The following is a 19,431-nucleotide window of genomic DNA, read 5'->3' on the forward strand; positions in this document are numbered from 1 at the left end:
GCCTAAATTGTTTTATTCAATGCGTTTTATGCTGAGCACCTGCTTGTTTTCTTCCTGGGAGTCTGGAATTTTGATTCATGCTATGCCTCCAGTAATATTTTGGCCATTGCGCTTCCCTAATGATACCTCACATTTATTGTCACAATTTGATTAAGTACATCCTGTGTGGCTCCACTGGGAAAGAACTCTTGGAACCAGTGACTAGTTTTCTCCAGACTTTGTCCACATCTACCTTTTCCTTTTGCTGATTCTACTTTGGATCCTTCCGCTGTAATGAATTACAGCCATGATTAGTATCAGAAAAGGCAAGAAAAAATAAGCACTCCTGAGGATGTAAGAAAAGGGAACCCTCTCGCATTGTTGGTGGGAATCTAAATTGGTGCAGCCTCTGTGGATAACAGAATGGAAATTCCTCAAAGGATTAAAAAAACAACCACAGAGTCATCCTGGAGTTCCACTTCTAGATATTTACCCAAAGAAAACAAAGACACTAATTTGAAGAGATATGGATATGCACCCCTATGTTAAATGCAACATTATTCACAACAGCCAAGGTACAGAAGCAACCTAAGTGTACATGGATACAGCAATAAATAAAGAAGACATGGAATGTTACTCAGCCATAAAAATCTTGCCATTCACAACAACATGGATGGACATAAAGGGTATCATGCTGAGTGAAATGATGAGACAAATATGGTATGATTTCACTTATATACGAAATCTATACAAATGAACAAAAACAGACTCATAAATACAGATGAACAGGGGATCCCGGGGTGGCTCAGCAGTTTGGCGCCTGCCTTTGGCCCAGGGTGTGATCCTGGAGTCCCCGGATCAAGTCCCACTCCCCGTGTCGGGCTCCCGGCATGGAGCCTGCTTCTCCCTCTGCCTGTGTCTCTGCCTCTCTCTCTCTATGTCTAACATGAGTAAATAAACAAGATCTTTAAAAAATAAATTAATTAAATAAATAAATAAAAAATAAATAAATACAGATGAACAAATTGATGGTTGCCAGAAGAGACAATGGCGGGGGTGGGGGGGTGCCTAGGGAGATGGATAAAATAGGTGAAAGGGAGGTACAAACTAGTCATTAAATCAATCAATCAATCATGGAAATGAAAAGTACAGCACAGAGAATATACTCAATAATACTATAGTAACCTTCTTGGTGACAGATGATAACTACAGTTGCACTACATCATGCACTGCATGATGATGGAATTGTCAAATCACTATGTTGTACACCCGGAACTAATACAACATTGTATGTTGGGGTGCCTGGGTGGCTCAGTCAGTGAAGTGTCTGCCTTCAGCTCAGGTCATGATTTCAAGATCCTGGGGTCCAGCCCCCTATTAGGCTCCCTGCTCAGCGGGGAAGGCTGCTTCTCCTTCTCCCTCTGTCCTTCCCCCTGTTCCTGGCACTCGCTCTGTCTCTCTCAAATAAATAAAATCTTTTAAAAATCATTCTGTGTCAATTACACTTCAATTACATAAAAAAATCACAGCCACTCGTATGACTATAAGCCAAGTCCTGTGAGTCGGTCCTCTTACTGAATCACGAATTTGGGGATGGTCTTGGAAACCCCTGAAAACAAAGAGCTAGAGAGATTCTTCCTCAAGTAGCATGTCTGGATAAGCTTCTATTTTATAATGTTCCTAAAGGTTCCACACCCAGAGCAGATCTCTGTCCTTTACATCCACTCTGAATATGCAAAGAAAAGAATGAGGCTCCACCAGGGCTCCTTGCCAGGTCTCTTAAAAGCAGAAAGCCAGAGGCAGTGAAGGTAGTCCAGGAGGGTAGTGTTGCCCAATTACCTAGAACTAAGTAGAAGTGGGAAAGGGAAATTAAATGCTGCACAGAGAAAAGGAAGCCACAGAACTTCCTCAGCATGGGAACCTGAACCTCACTTTGCTTCAAGAAAAAACTCCCTTCTTTCTACTAAAGGATTATGGCATAGTTAGAAAAAAACTGTAGATTCTGGCACCAGGATGGTCCTTTAGATCCCACTTGACCTTTTCCTAGCTGCGTAGGCTTGGGCAAGTTGTACCACCTCCTTGTGCTTGCATCTGTAAAGTGTGGATGACAGTTCTGACCTAATGAAGTCTCTTGCAAGGATAAATGAATTTATGATTCAAAGTACATATAAAATATTTGGCAGGTTGTAAGCCCTTTAAAATCATTGGTGGCTATCACTGTTGTTTTCAAGATTGTGTTGATTATTTTTTCCTATCAACTTTTAAAAGAAGAAACCTGAAACAGTGAAATAAGCTTATTATAATCATCCAAATACATTTTAGTCTAGCAAGAAACCAATGCGCATTAGGTGTTGGTAGGTAAAGGGCAAGTGTTCCATGGTTCAACTCATCTGAGAAATACAAAGGTGAACAAAATTAGATTTTTGGCAGACTTCCTTAAAATGATATTGTCCATGAATTTCCAAAAGGGGCATAGAAAATGTCAAATTTCACAAGTCCATTTGCTTACAGCAGTTTTTTTTGTATCAAGTATTATGTGGCACCAATGGTCTGCTGCTCTAAAGTGGGACTACCTACCCGCTTCATAGAAACTGTGATAAGAACCTACTACCTACCAGGGATACCAGGATTAATGACCATATTCAGGTTGCAGAAGATCATGTCTTAACAGAGATCAAGGAAGAAAATTAAGAAAAAATTAGTCACATCAAGCTCAGCAAGAAAAGTACAAAGGAGGGAATCCCAACAGATAGAGGTGGGGAGCCAAACAGGTGAAGGACTGGTGAGCAGGTGCATCCCATGACACACACGAGTGAGTGGAAAGAGACAGAGTCACAGTTCTAGAGAACACACAGTAGGATAAGGACAGTTCAGAGGGCCAGCGGAGGTCATTTGTGAGGCATTCAGGAGTTCTTAAAAACGTAGGGGCATAGACTTCCCCTTTTTAAATGCCTAAATTATGTTAAACTCCAACAAAACAGACTTTGAAAAAAGTAGACCATTTAAAATAAAGTCAATCTGAAAGGACTATGACTGACGCAAGCCTAAGAATTAAGGTATATTGGAGAGAGATCCTCGCCTGTCTCATCATTCCCCTGGTGAGATGCTAATAAGGAAGAGCCAACCTGTTTTAAGAATATAAAGTGAAGAACCTGTCACTCAGTTGTCAGTGGAAACTGCCCGTCTACAATTCCCTTAATAGACCCTTTATACCTCAACATATGTTAATCAGTCTGTACTGTACTGGTAACTGTACTATACCTGCATTCCAGAGTTTAAGATGTTTCCTGTAAATTTTTGGCTTTTTGAAAGACTTTACCTGGGACCTGATTTACTGAAATCTATCACTTCCCTTTAAAAACAATTAGTCTTGTTACTTTGAGTCCTCTCCACTGTTGTATACTTAAAGTCACTCTTGAATCCATTGAAATGCTTCACAGCGACCTTGGGTTTCTGGCACCTTGTCTATGATGTTTCTTTTGTAATTGGAATAGCTAACAGCTTGGTCATCCTGCCTCAAGCTTTCACTGCTAAATAAAATCCGTTGAACTGAAAAAAAAAAAAAAAAAAAAAAAAAAAAAAGGCCTAAAAATCTACTATACCTGGGGTTTTTATTTTTTAAAGAAATATACCAATCAATGGAGTTGAGCTTTACATATTCACACAGTTTCCTCTGTCTGGTATAATAGTCAAACTGGCTAACATTTTACAATTTCTAACAGCCCCTTCTGCCATTATCTCTAAATTAATTTGACCACATCTAAAAGTTTTGGCATGTGGCTGGGCAGAAATGGGAAAGACACACAGCTAGAAGGAGGGAATAATAAGGTTCATGAAATTCAGGAGATCAATAAAGATGTTTTTAATCCCCAATTAAAAACATCTGTGGAGATTTGGTAAAAAATTCTTTAAGATTTTTATTTATTTATTCAAGAGAGAGAGTGAGAGAGAGGTAGAGATACAGATAGAGGGAGAAGCAGGCTCCGTGCAGGGAGCCTGATGTGGGACTCGATCCCGGAACTCCGGGATCACACCCTGGGCCGAAGACAGACACTTAACCACTGAGCTACCCAGGTGTCCCTGATTCTGTGAAATTTAAATATAACTCAAACTGAGGCATTATCAAACTTAAAAGGATCTTTTCAGTAATTTTTATTCTAATTTATTAAATCTAGGTTCATAAATTGTACACTTACAGAAATAAATGGATTGAAATCTTTTTAAAAGCAGTATTACTGAGAATAGTTATTTTAAAAAAGCTCTTATGTAAACTATTTTAGAAAGTAAAACAAAATACTACCACTTTATTTTAAAATAGTGCTTTAGCACTTTTAGAGTACTTCTACATGTATAACATTATATGATCATTTTTACAAGTGTCTGAGAAAGCCAGGCCTGATTTAATTTCACTCGCCTTAGTAAGACTTCCACATTCGTAAGCTAGCAACTCAAAAAATAATTCACACAGTTATTTCAGGAAAATATAATGTTTTTTTTTTTTAATAAAAATCCCAAAACCAAAATGTACAGTACTAATAGCCAAGAATAAGTAGTTATTTGACATCTCTACCTGAGTAACTACATTTAGGTCTACCTGACATCCCCACTATTTGAGAATCAGTGCCCTCATCTTTACATTGGAATTAATACACAACTAATACATATTTCTTAACATTTGTAATCCACTTACAAAAATCAGACATTCTATTCAAATGTCAACCAGAAGCCAATCCCATTATTCTTACTGGGAAAAGTGATATTTGAACCCAAAATCCCAGTCTCCAAAAATAGAACATTTATATAGGTAACAGCCATTAAGATGAGATATAAAATGATGAGCAACTTTTTATTGTATATAACACAATATCTTATAGTTATGAAAAAGAGCACAGGTTAAAAAAGTTTAGACATACTACCCTTGTCTTTGAAGAGTAGTCTTCAAAAATTTGGGTATGGCCATGCCAGTGTTAGAGAACAATGGGAAAACCTCACTGAAAACACTGATTTAATATATTCTTCAATAATTCAAGAACAACAAAAAATCTTATCTTTCCCAATTGTGAAAAAGATATAATGAAAGACAAGGAGACAATCATATGTGTGGATCTCTATCTCTACTCCTGAATTTACAGTGTTAGAACTACCTGGTGGCCTAAAATGATCTTGTTATGTCTGTAATTGGTTTAGCATCATCCCAACCTTTCTGCTAGTCTCATTCATCATATATACTGGGTTCATAGTATGTTTTCTCAATCAAGTCTTGCTTTTGTAACTGAAGTTCTATCACAGTCTTTGGTCCACATCATGTTCTAGTACTTTCAGCCACTGTTATGATACCATATTGTGATATTCCAAGACTTGGAAGGATTAACAGAGAAGATAATATCAGAAGTTAGATCTAGAGTCCTATTCCCAACTTACTATAAGAGTTATATTCACGTGGCCTTCTGTTTATAGTAACACTTTCTGGAATGCCAAAATACTCATCAGTAGCACAAAGGAAGACATTCATATACTTATAGGCTACCTATCCTCTTGCTAATTTTCTATTACCAAATCACCTTGTTCTTCAACATTCGATCTTGGCTCAATCCTATGTCCAGTAAATTGATTTTATATAATTTAATAACTTCTTTGTTTGCTTGGTCATTCTTGGTCTGGCCCAACTACTGCCACCATAGAATTGGGAGTAGAAGTGAGTGACATGATGCAAATGTGAAGGTACAGTGGATGGTTAACACAATGGCTATTATCCTGTTGATAGTGACACTGGCATTCATTCCCAGACATGCTAAATACCTTGTGCAAGGAACTTGCCTAACGGGCCAAAGATACAATGTGCTGACAAGCACTAGTGGCAGCAGAGTCCCAGTTTTAACAAAATTCTTTTTATAGAAGACATGGATATTGACCCAAGAGCTAGTCTAGTCTCAAGAGCTGACTAGTCTCTGACTAGTCCTACCATTTTGAGTCATGTAAACTTTATGGGTCTTAGCTTTTTCATCAGGAAACTGGGCTATATAACATTATTTGATTTTTTTATTATATTTTAAGTTTTTGTACATTTTTATTTTATTTACCATATATTTTCATCTATCCTATATACCTACATTTTTTGGAAAAACCTTATTATTCTGTGGTTCTTTAAGGCATTTGAAATACAGCAACTAGTCCCTTAATCTCCTAAATATGAAGAAAGCATGTTTTAAAATCTCCTTCCTGTATCTAGAGAAGACCCCACAGATCACATATCAATCAAAGCATTTATCAGGTGTTACAAGATATAACAGTTTCTTCAAAAGTTCCCAAGAAACTAAAATAAATGTGGGTATGACGGATTGGGTAATGAAGAAGGCTGAAATACAGGATTCTAGCCTTGAATCAAGGAACACTGACTCAGAGAGTAATACATAAATAAACAAAAATATCAAGGGGGAAATCTGTAAGAGACATTCCTCATTCTGAGCTAATATTCACAAGCCACTCAGGGAGGAACTCAGGCACAGGGGCAAAAGGAGGAACATAAAGAGTTTACTCCATCTGAAAAGGAAAACTTTACGGAGTAAATTTCAATTTATGGAGTAAATTTATATGCATTCCTATGGACCATATGGAATCAAGTGGTGGACTTAACTGCCCCCTACTTGTCCAAAACCCAAAGGAATAAATAAGTAAGGCCTATGAACATAAAGAGTAATGATTGGACTGTTGGTTTGTAACTTTGCTTGAAGCAGGGTATACATATGAAGAAGAATCAAAGAGAAAAGTCTAACAGCTGTTTTCTTCTTCCTTCTTACAAATTATTAAGTAAAGACCAAGAATTTACTATAATGTCCTTAAAACATCTTTCTCCCTGCCCAACACGCAGGCTTTATCAGAACAAAGTCAGATGGCGTGGAAGCCAGCCTCCAAGATGGCTACCAAGGATTCCTGCCATCTGGTATTGATAACCTTGTGCCATTTGATCCCTCATTGTACCCAGGTTGGTCTGTATGACTAGCAGCATTGTAGAAGAGACGGTAAGATGGTATATCACTGCTGAAATTAGGTCACAAACAGACAGCTACTTCTGTCTTGGACTGGCTGTCTTGCACACATGTTCTTCTCACTCCCTTCTCTGGAAAGCAACCTGCCATGCTGTGAGCAGCCCAATGGCAAAGAACTAATGTCTCCAATCACTAACCACTGAGAAATAGTAGCCAGTGAGACCAATTGGCAACTATATGAATAATCTTAGAACAGAATTCTGTAGCCCCAGGGGAGCCCCTGAGAGGACTCAAAAACCCAGCTACAGTATAACCTCATGAGAAACCTTGAGCCAGAAGCACCTAGTTAATCAACTTCCATATTCCTTACCTGGAGAGAATATGTGAAATAAAAATTGCTTGCTGTTTCAAGCTGCTAAAATTTAGAATAATTTATTCCATAACAACAATAGATAATTATTACAGGTGGCAAGACCTGGGATATAAAATATTCTGTTTAAAAGCTGACAAATACTTCATATACTAAAATATAAAGTTATAAAGTTCTCAGAAATTAGGCAAGCAAACCAATTTAAAGTTTTATACAATCAGGATCGCCTGGGTGGCTTAGTCAGTTAAGCATCTGGTTTCAGCTCTGGTCCTGATCTCAGAGTCCTGGGATCCAGCCCCATAGGGAGTCTGCTTTTCCCTCTCCCTCTGCCCCTCCCACTACTCATGTTTTGCTCACCACACTCTCTCTCAACAAATAAAATCTTTAACAAAATAAAATTAAATTAAAACAATGAAAAATAAAGTTTTATATACTCATGTAAACCTGAGTTTTTCCTTTAAGTCAAAGACATATCTACTGGGGGAAAAAACCGTGTGGATAAATGTTGGCTATAAAATCCACTTCATCATTTTTAACAAACTCTCAGTGTTTTAAATTACTTCTTTATTTTACTTTCTTCACTAGAGCCCCAGTTTCAGCTTCACTGAAAACTCATATCAAGTAGGAGGGGAAAAATAGTGTATTTGAAGGCAGACACAACCTTCTTTCATTTGTAGAAGAGCAGCTTAAAGATTGCTTAAATTGGAGATAATGGCTTATATGAAATGTGTGAGATGCTGCATTAACTTGTTGTCATTAGCATCATTATTAAAACTGAGGCTAAACACTCACCATGTGTTATACAGGGCACATTAGCTATATAAAAGACATCACTGATGCCCTCTGGGAACAGATCAGAGAAGTTCAAAATCCATGATTCCCATCAATACTTGAAAAAACTGCATTGTACTATGTCAATTTGTAACTACACAATGTAAGAATTATTAGATTAGCTAATCTTACTTTAAAAATTAAATCTCAATATAGATTTTATACATATAAATTAACTTTGAGGTTAAAAAACTGAAGCAGAAGTTATAGGAGAAATTCATCAAATAGTAGTTAACTCAAAATCTTCCTTTATGCTTGACTGCATTTAGAAATTAAGGAGCTGTGTTCCCCTTCTTTTCTGTTATTTCCCCATCTTGGATGGGAATGACCAGACTGACACTTCCAGTTCTGTCAAGCCAGCAGCATTTAAGACAGGGGGAGGAAAGTCACATCTGGCCCGAGCTTCAACTTGTTTCTAAGTCTGCTTGTTCCTGCCTCTCCTGCTGTTTCTTCCACTTCCAAAGATATGATTAATATCTAGACTCTGTAAAACTTTCGTTGTAAGCAAGGCTGAGGGCTTTCCATCCCAATGAGGTTGAGGTATGGAGTTAATGAGAAGGGAGACTGTGGGGAATGAACACAAAGATGCCAATGTTGAAGTAATTGTGCATGAATATCAGACACTGACTTGGGAACAGTCTTCATCTGCTGATGGAGAGTCTGATCAGCTGGTGGGCAGAGGGAACATGCCCAGATCTGCAATTCACTGCCAGCCCCAGAATTTCCAAATTGTAACAGCCTGTGCATTATAACCTTCGTAACTTTGCTTCCCTATCTAGAATCATGCTTTTCTTTTTCTCTTTCCTTCCTTCCTTCTTTTTCTTTTCTTTTCTTTTTTTTTCTTTCTTTTCCTTCCTATCCTCTCTTTCTTCTTTCTTTCCTTCCTATGAAAGGTTTCCTCCCTTTCTTCTTTATGAATTTATCTCACCCATCCCCACGCTTTATAAAGAATTTACATTTTTATCTCAGTAATTGCTGTTTTTACAAATATGTGTGATTTGGTAATGCCAGTTTAGAATAACACAGAGGATGATGTCGTGGTTCAAAGAATTGCTGAGGCTACAATTTTTATTTTAAAAACACTGCATTGTCCTCTAAAACCAGTGAAAAGTTATTAATTACTGTAATACCCTCCTATGTGTCTTCTATCACTCTCAATTAGATCATATACATATTCTTAGTAGTAGTAAGGATCTCTGGAAGGTTTGCACAATAGTAGTGATAAAATGAATGCCTTAATAAACTGTGTGTCATCATTAATTTCACATTGTAATGAATAGTTTTATACAGAACACAGTAATAATGGTTTCAAGAAAACTAAAATTAAAGAAAAAAAACTGTGGTTCTCAATTCTGGGGACACAGAATTATGCATTTTTATAAACATTCATGTACAAGGATGTTTTTATTAGTTCACAATGCAAAAAAAAGACATAACTTAAATATAACTCAATTGGGAATTGGTTAAATTAAACACAGCATATTCATTAAAGGAAATTAAAAATTACTTGTGAAAAATATATATTAACCAATGAGGTTGTAGGCAGCAATAGTATATTATTAAATGAGCCTATATAAACTACAGACTCATTTAAAATATATATGCTTAAAGGACTAAAGCATTAATGATTATCAGATGGTGATGGAATTGCTTAGACTGCTTCCACTTGTCATTTTCTAAATTTCTATTTGCATGTGTATTAAAATTGCTATAAACTTTGTTTTTAAATAACCAAAGAGTTTCTAAATCCCTACACATACACCAAGGAAGCCAGAAAGAACAAAGGAAAAGCAACCACATGAGATCTTAAATATGAAAGTGTTTATAGTTTACCTTAACGGCATAATATTCTTTAACTTCAGGCCTAATAGAATCAAAGTCTCCACTGATGAATTCGGGCAAAAAGCTGAAAGAAAGAATTCCAAGTAAATCAACTAATTAAGAGTACTTCTTTGTTAACCTTTAAAACTATGCCAAGAGGATGTCTTATACTCTTGGTTTCTATATTGTATGACTAAAAGCAACTCATATACCAGGCTAATTCATCAACTTAGTCAAATTGCCAGTCAATGTTTATCCTGCTTTAAAAAATAAAGATTAAAGAAGATTATTGATTTAAAAAACTCCCAGTTCAGTGGTGCTTGGGTGGCTCATTGGTTAAGTGTCTTGCCTTCAGCTCGGGTCATGATCTCAGGGTCCTGGGATCGAGCACCACATTGGGCTCCCAATGAGCAATCTGCTTCTCCTTCTCCCTCTCCCTCACTGCTCATTCTCTCAATCTCTCTCAAATAAATAAATAAATAAATAAATAAATAAATAAATAAATAAATAAATAAATATTTTAAGAACAAATAACTCCCAGTTCAAAAACCCTAATACCAAGACTCCTAATCTTTCCATATTACTGTTTACATATACACAAATGTTTACATTACTGTGCCCTCACACAGGTTCAGAGCATCAACAAATTTGAACAGAACAGATGAAGAACAGGATTATGCATTCTCTGAAGAGCAGGAGTTAGTTCAACGACATTTTCCAAATGCCCTATTGACATATTTCTGGAAACAGGAGGCTTCTAGACACTTCTGAAATACTACACAAGTCATAGTAGAGGGAGAGAACTCCCCAAAATGAATGTCTCTAATTACATCATAATTATTTATTTCTCTTCCCAACCATTTATAATTTGTTCAGAGCTTTATTTTACTGAGTATTATACGCATCAAGAGTTGAAGCCCCAGAACTTGGAAACATCTCTAGGTCATAAAAGCCAAGACACAGACAGAAGCTATCAGGCTCCTAGAGAGATTCTACTGACACCAATGGGTTGAGGTTATAGAATTTTCATAGAGACTCTTGCAAGAGGGCAGAAGCTGCCACAATGCACTTAATAAATTTAAGGGGGGAACCACAGGTCCCTTTATTCGCCAATGCAGGGTGCAGCTACAAGCACTGGACAATGGACATGGCTGTCACTACAGGATCAAAGGGTAAGAACCAGAGAAATGGGGCCTGAGGTACTAAGAAATTGCACTGAGAACAGCTTATATATGCACTTGGGATAAGCAGTCCATCGCCTTAACAACTCAGCCACCTCGTCCCAGTACACGCAGGATAAAATGAATAAAGATGAACATGAAAACCCCATATTAACCCTGTCCTTTCATGCCATCTTTTTCAAGTTTTTAACTTATTTGAAAATATTACTTCTTAGGTCTAACCTAATCCAACTAATCTGTGTTAGACCAACTCTTCTTTGAGCTTTATGTCTCCCTAGGACATATGGTAAGAAGTTCTCCCACAATGATCTGTACTACATTAAGTGCTTAGTTTTTCGTGGTTTGTTAACCAACGATGGTTGCCTATGGAAATTTTTGGTAATTAATAAAATTGTTACATTCACTCAACATCAGCCATGTACAAAAGACAATAGTTTATTTCAGAATTGGGAAGTATCTAAGTTTTTAAATCACTTGCCTGGTTTCAACATCTTCCTGTAAACTTTTCTTCTCAAAACGTCCCTGGCTACATATCCATTACTACTAATTTTATTTTACACATATTTAGGCAAATATTTTTTTACTCTATCCATATAAGGTCTAAAAATAGACTTGAAGTTTCTTTAAAATGCTGCCATCAAACAACATTCAACCACCCATAGAACAAAACTCACATAGATCTCAGAATTTATTATTGCTTGCTAGGGTCTGAATGTTTGTGTACCCCTCAAATGTGTATATTGAAATCTTAAATATAATCTAATATAATGTTATTAGGAGGTGAGGCCTTTAGGAGGTGATTGGGTCAGAATGGTGGCCCCCTCATGATTGGGATTACAGCCCCTATAAAAGAAACTCCAGCTCTCTTGTCCCTTCTACCATATAAGGACACAGCGAGAAGACAGGCATCTATGAGCCAGGAAGTAGATCTTACCACACACTGAACCTTGATCTTGTACTTCCCGGCCTCCTCATGAGAACTAAGTTCTCCCCATGAGAACTAAGTGCTTATTGTTTCCAAGCCACCCACTCTATCGTTTTCTTGAGAGCATCCAGCAAGAATGAGGCATTGCTGGGAGGAGGAAAAGGAATCATTCCTCCAATATCTTCATTATCCTTTGTAAGGAACCAAGACCCAAGAAGTCAAGTGAATTTTGTACATACGGCTAGTATCCAATCTATTTCACCATGTAAAGTAGCCATTTAAACTTAGGACTTGGGTTCTGTGCAGTATGAATCATCCAACTTCCTCATAAAACTGATTTTATATTGCTCTACAGATTTTAGTCCTTCAGATATCTAGAATCAATTTGCCAGTTTCCAAATATCATATTGATTTTGACAATAAATAAAAATGAAAAATAAAAACTGATACACACAAGCAACTAGTGTTGGTCCCCATAGGATATGCAATTTTAAACAGAATTAGATTTCTTTTTATCACATATGTGAATCATGAAGGAAAGCAATCATATAAATTTACTTATATTTTCACATAAAATATTTACAGGAAAACAAACTTATATTGATACAAGATAACTGATTAATTTTTAATATAATTTTCTCCAAAATAACATACATGCTTTAAACATGAATAAAGAAAAAAATGAACAAGGATACTTATTCCTAAGAAGGCTCATGCCAAAAATACACCTGATATACAGGCTGAGATGACTACAATAATTATAACTTTTTGTTATACAATACAGTAGTTTTTGAAACTTCCTGAAATGTGCTTTTGGACAGAACAATTAAAAACCCATCTCACATTTCTGAGGCATCGGTTGCCATGGTAGTGGGCATTCTGAAGAGGCACTTACTGGATATGACACTTCACAGATACAGAGGTATGATGTAATGATATAAAAGAGTTTACACAGGAAGATTACTTTCATAACTCTTTAGGGGCTGAATGCTTATAGCAAGTGACTAAGGGTACACAGAATCCTGTCTCCACTGACCATACGTCTGTTCACCGGTAGCATCGATCACACCAGTACATCTCACCTTGGTATCCTCAAGCTACTGGCACTGACTGACTGGTACTAAAAGGTATTCCAAACACTACATAAATGGCGTAGACTCTTTTAGTTTTTACATTTAACTCTTACCATACTTGCCACTCACTAATGACAAAATAAGAGTTCAAAAAGAGCTGAGTTTAGTGAGCTAAAGACCCATTGCACATAATAATCAAGAGGGAGGCTGAATATTTAGAAAATATGCCTAAATGTGATGTGTTAGCACCAAGTACACAGATGCCAATGCTAATACAATGAAGTAACAAGGTGGGGAGAGAGAGACGAGATAAGGAGAGGAGGGGACAGAATGGGGAATGGTGGTAGGAAAGAGGGGAGAAGGAAAGAATAGTGAGGTGGGAGTGGGAAGAGAGGAGAAGATGGTAAAATGGTAAAAGGGCAAAAGGAAGGCCAGGAGGGCGAAGGCAGGGGAAGAAACGAGTGAAAAAGAAGCACTTATTACAAACCTCCCGTTATGCCTGGCCCACTACTTCCTAGCTTGTCCAAATTACTGAACTTTCTGAGCCTCACTTCTTCACATGTAAAATGAAGGTAATTTAGAGTGGTTGTGAAGATTAAGAGTTAATCCATGTAAAGCACTTAGAGAATGCCTGGCACACAGTAATAAGCACAGTGTAAAGCTCTTCAGCTAAAATAAAAGTTATTACTAGAGAAGCTAAGTAATGTGCCCGAGGTTATAAAGTTAATAAGAGCCAAAATTCAAACCCAGGCAGCCAAATCTTTGTTCTCAGACAGCTAATGTCTACAGCCTTCCACGTATGCACATTTATGAAATGGAGCCAGACTCTGTCCTGGAGAAAGTTCTCTATACAACCACATGACTCCCTAAGGATTTTATTTATCAGTGTTAATTTGCTCACCCTGCATATTTTAGAAATGTATCACTGAAGCAGAAGAGAACAATTTGTGCTGGTTGCTAAAGGAAGGAAGGGATTTTGATTAAGAAATAGGTTAGGAGAAGAATGTCTCAGAACACTGTTGAAAAAGAGTATGGCTACAAATACAGGGCAAAAAATGGTGCTCTGTCTGAAGAAAGGAGGAATTAATCATTCACAAGATTTGAACTAACATTCTCTGCAAAACTGCATAACTTCAATAAGAGGAGGGGGCAAAAAAGAGAGTGATCTAAAATACAACAGGGAAAAATGACTGTATATATAGAAATAATTAGTTCAATTGTCTTCACAAATAAGTCTCTAGATGTAATAAAGTTGCCAAAAGATACTTAAATATTCGTATAATTTTCAACAAAAGAGATATTCTGAGGAAAGAGAAAACATACAATGACAAAGAAATCCTACTAGACTATATAAAAATGTAACAATGTGCTTATAAAAAAAGTATAAGAAAGGTCAGCATATAGTATTTCTATATGTGTAAAATATGTAATGCATAAAGACTGCTATCTCTAATATACAAATAGTACTCCAAAGTGGTAAAGGAAACAAATCTAATAGAAAAAAATGTCAAAGGCTATTCACACAAGGAAAAGTCACACAAGAAATATAAAAGGCACTAGGTATATGAAAACATGGTAAGTAACTAATTTCTTAGCAAGGAAATAAGTATTAAAGCAATAGTAGGATACTGATGGAAGAACTTGTCAAAAATTAGGAGCAAGTGTTGCTAACCTGAAGAAAAACAAGCACACTCACAGACTAATGGGATCATGAATGGAATACAGCTTACAGGCCAGCAATCCCTCTTAAGAATCTATCCTACAAGGAACAGTACAGAGGACATCTGTATAGTAACAATAAGGAGAAAAAAACTAAACATTGAATAATACAGGGAAGGCTAAATAAAATATAATGTCCCTTAATAGGGAAATAGGCAGCTTTAAGATGATTTGACTTCATCCTAGAGTTGACAACTGTCCTTAGAGGGAACATCTACTCTATTTTATGAAGTCGAAAAAAATCAAGTTCTAGAAAAATGTATATGCTCTTACTTTGAGATTAAAAAAAAAAAAAAAAGAACGTTTTATATACAAGCTGCACATAATTATTGTATATAACTTGATAAATTTAGACATAAGGACATACCCACAAAACTATGACCAGAATCTATGTCATAAACACATCCATCACCTCCAAAATTTCCTTTAATTTTTATAAAAAGTTAATATGAGATCATCAGCATTATATATATATATTTTTTTCTTTTTAAGATTTTATTTATTCATGAGAGAGAGATAGAGAACTGCTGAGCCACCCGGGCTGCCCAATCATCAGCATTTTATAGTTCTCAGTGTACTAGTCCTTCACTTTCTTAAGTTTATTCCTAAGTATTCTATTCCTTTTTGATGATTTTGTAAGTGGGATTGTTTTCTCAGTTTCCTTTTAGATACTTTGCTGTTTCTGTGCAGCTGATTTTTGCGTAATGATTTTGTATACAGTAATTTTGCTGAATCCATTTATTTGTTCCAAGAGATTTTTTTAAAACTCTGTGTGTGTGTGTGTGTGTCTGTGTGTGTGTGGTCGCTCATTAGGGTTTTAGAGATATAAGGTCATGTGATCTGCAAACAGAGCTTATTTTATTTCTTCCTTTAGAATTTGGATGCCTTTCATTTCTTTTTCTTGCATAATTGCTCTGGTTTGCATATCTAGTACTATGTTGAATATTAGTGGTGAGAGTACATAATACTTGTCTTTTTCCAAATATTAGAGGAAAAATTTTCAGTTTTTCACCCACTAAGTATGTTGGCTATTGGCTTTCCATATATGGACTTTGTTGTGTGTGTGTTTTAATATTTTCTTTATTTATTCATGAGACACACATAGAGAGAGAGAGAGAGAGAGAGAGAGAGAGAGAGAGAGAGAGAGAAAAGCAGGCTCCATGCAGGGACCCCGATGTGGGACTCAATCCCAGGACTCCAGGATCATGCCCTGTGCCAAAGGCAGGCGCTAAACTGCTGAGCCACCCGGGGCAGGGATCCCCGACTTTGCTGTGTTGAAGTAATTTGAGAGTTTCTTAAATCACAAAAGTGTTAAATTTTGTCAAATGCTTTTTCTGCATCTATCGAGGTGATAATGTGATTTTTATCCTTTATTCTGCTACTGTGGTGTATCATGTTGATGATATGTTGACCCATCCTTGCACAGCAAGGATAAATGCCACTTGGTCCTGGTGTGTGATTCTCTTAATGTGCTCTTGAATTTGGTTTGCTATTTTGTTGAGAATTTTTGCATATGTGTTCATCAGGAATATCGTTCTATGGTTTTCTTTTGGTATCTCTGGCTTTATATCAGGGTAATGCTGACTTGATGAAAAAATGGAAGTATTTCTTCTACTTCTATTTTCTGGGAGAATTTAAAAAGGGTTGGTATTAATTTTCCTTAAAAATTTAGAAAAATTCATCTGTGATGCCATCTGTTCTCACCTTTTCCTGTTGGAAGGTTTTTTTTCTTGTTGTTTTTGGAAGGTTTTTAATTACTGATTCAATCTTCTTATTTGTTATTGATACAATCTTATTTGTTATTGATCTGTTGAGGATATTTCTTCTTGACTCAGTCTTGGTATGCTTTATTGTGTTTCTAGGAATTTGTCTATTCCCTTTGGGCTGTCCAATTTGTTGGCACGTAACTGCTCATAATAGCCCCTTATGATCTTTTTTTTTATTTCTGTGGCACTGGTTATGTAGCTTTCATTTATGATTTTATTTGATTCTTCTTTCTTTTTTTCTTGGTTAGTCTGGGTAAGGATTTTCAAAAAATCTGGTTTATCTTTTCAAAAAACCAACTCTTACCTTCATTGATTTTTCTTTTTCTCTATTTCATTACCTTCTGCTCTAAATCTTTATTTTATTCCTTCTATTAACTTTGAGATTAAATTTGTTCCTTTTCTAGTTTTCTGAAGTGTAATGTTAGGTTGTTTGAGATCTTCTTTTAATAAAGATGTTTATTACTATTAAATTCTCTTTTAATATAGCTTTTGCTGCATCCCATAAGTTTTGGTATTAATAACATAGTTTAAAACAATCAAATAAAAACAAACAAAAATACCTGTACATATTATACATTTTTGTATAAGAATGAAGGAAATGGTGGTAGTGAATAAATTAAGCCTTTGACATTGATTATCTCAGAGGATGGGATTTTTTTTTGAAGATTTTAATAAAATAAAGAAAAACAAAAAGAGATAACAAAAATACTCAGAGAAAAGAAAAATAATTATAAAAAAAGAAATACAGATAAAAATCTCTCTATCACATATTTAAAATAAAAATTAAGGACATGTGAGGAGAGAGAAATGATAGGGGGAAAACATGTAACTTTGTAAAAAAAAGAATCTTGAATTAGAGGAAAAGGAAAAAAAAGGAGAAAGATGTGAGGGTTCTTACCCTAGAAGAAAACTTCCAGGAAATATTTTTTTGAATACTTCCTATATGCCAGTCTTAATTTTACTGATGCATTTAATATTTATTATTAAAATTTTATTTTATTTTCATAACAGTTCCATAAGGTTTTTATCATCCTAATTTTATGGTAGAAAGCCAAGTTGAGAGGTACGAAGTAATATACACAGATGTTACACAGATTCAAAATGTTCTCTCCTCCTCCTCCTTTCTGAATTGAAGATAATCTTGCTTGGCACAGGGAAATTTTCTTGCCATACTTCCCTCACAAGAGGCAATTCCATTTCTAAGATCTTGGCTCTTATTTGAAACACACTCTACTTGTATGTACAATCAGAGCTGCATGGTAATCAAAGAGCAGTGTGAGTGCAGTGCAAAGTTACTCCAACCATGAGCTACCAATCCTTAGGTAAGCTCTACTTAGGCTTTTAAAGTTGTGATCTGTTTTTAATGAATACGAAGTGCTAAGGAGAGGTACAATTACAAAATCATATGAGGCTTGCTGAAAGTATATTTCATTCTAGGCCATGAGCAAACAAAAGAAGATTCAATTTTGTGACTGAGTGTTCCAACTCAATATCAACAGTGCAAATTTTGTAAGAAATTAAAATATATGGCCTGCTCTTTCTGCCTATTCTATGGGAATTGACCTGTCACCACAACAGCCAGTTAGAAAACAAGACAAAATATGTGAAACAATGGTATCCAGACATAGACAGTAGGCAGCTCAGGAGAGTGCTTGCTGAAACAAATGAGACGAGCCCCATTATTACCTCAGCTTTCTTCCTGGAGCCAGTTTCTAGCCAGTTTTCTAGTGAGAAAAAACAGAGACCTGTGGTCTCCTCAAATGAGTGGACCAATTTTAAGGACAGATGAAAAGCTAGGAAATACAGGATAGAGTACCTGAGAAAATGGAACTACAGGGAGAAAGAGAGCTCTAGAAAGCTGAAGAGTCCCTTGTGTTTGGACACATACTCATCTATATACAAATGAGAAGTCCAGGGTGGGGGGAGGACCACCAGAAAGCAATGGTCACAACAACTCCTAGAAATAAATGCGTAGAATCCATATTCCTGTCACCAAAAGTACAGAGACATAGTAATAAACAGGCCACTTTTGGCCCAGGGCGTGATCCTGGAGTCCCAGGATCGAATCCTATATCGGGCTCCCTGCAGGGAGCCTGCTTCTCCCTCTACCTATGTCTCTGCCTCTCTCTCTGTCTCTCATGAATAAATAAATAAAATCTTTTTTTTTAAGTGAAAGAAAAGCCTGAAAAGTGGGAAAAAATACTTTTAAATTCATAACTTTCGACCTCATATCTTAATTTCCAAGAATCTACTTTAAGTGCCAAGAACTCATGCAAACTTATCTAAGTTTTACTTATTGATATTATAAAAAATTGCGAACATGCTTCTGACGTATGAAGACTGATAAAGAATGTAATGACTTATATTTAATGACATAATGTGTTCATAATAGTGTCAAACAGGTATGCTGTAAAACAATATATGCACAAAAATCCCTATTTTATTACATGTGCATGCATACACTCAGCAAGAGAAACATGATCACAAAAATATGAAATTGAAAAAGGTTACGTAAAAATATGAATACTGAGAACCTAGGTGATTTTAAGTTATTTTTATTTTACTTTGTATCTTCCTATATTCCACAAGTTCCTTATAATGAACCTGTATTACTTCTACAAGTAGGAGAGTGTGTGAGGGTAGTGAACGAGATATCTTTAAGAGAAAGGACTATACACGGGTGCTTGGGTAGCTCAGTCGGTTAAGCATCCAATTCTTGATTCCAGCCTAGGTCATGATATCAGGGTCATGAGATTGAGCCCTGCATCAGGCTCCAAGCT

The 19,431-nt window shown here is 36.1% G+C and overlaps 1 protein-coding gene across 3 annotated transcripts in view; it reads right to left on the reverse strand.

Annotated features, from left to right (window-relative positions):
• Nucleotides 1-19,431, reverse strand: part of TPK1 (thiamin pyrophosphokinase 1) — a 312,036-nt gene that overhangs the window by 162,455 nt on the left and 130,150 nt on the right. For all 3 annotated transcript variants that reach the window (XM_041751936.1, XM_041751935.1, XM_041751934.1), the window contains one exon: nucleotides 10,000-10,072. In XM_041751936.1, the coding sequence (XP_041607870.1) occupies nucleotides 10,000-10,072 (73 nt within the window). The remainder of the gene's footprint in view (nucleotides 1-9,999; nucleotides 10,073-19,431) is intronic.

This window comes from Vulpes lagopus, chromosome 4, assembly GCF_018345385.1.
Source record: "Vulpes lagopus strain Blue_001 chromosome 4, ASM1834538v1, whole genome shotgun sequence".
NCBI classification, from domain to species: Eukaryota; Metazoa; Chordata; class Mammalia; order Carnivora; family Canidae; genus Vulpes; species Vulpes lagopus.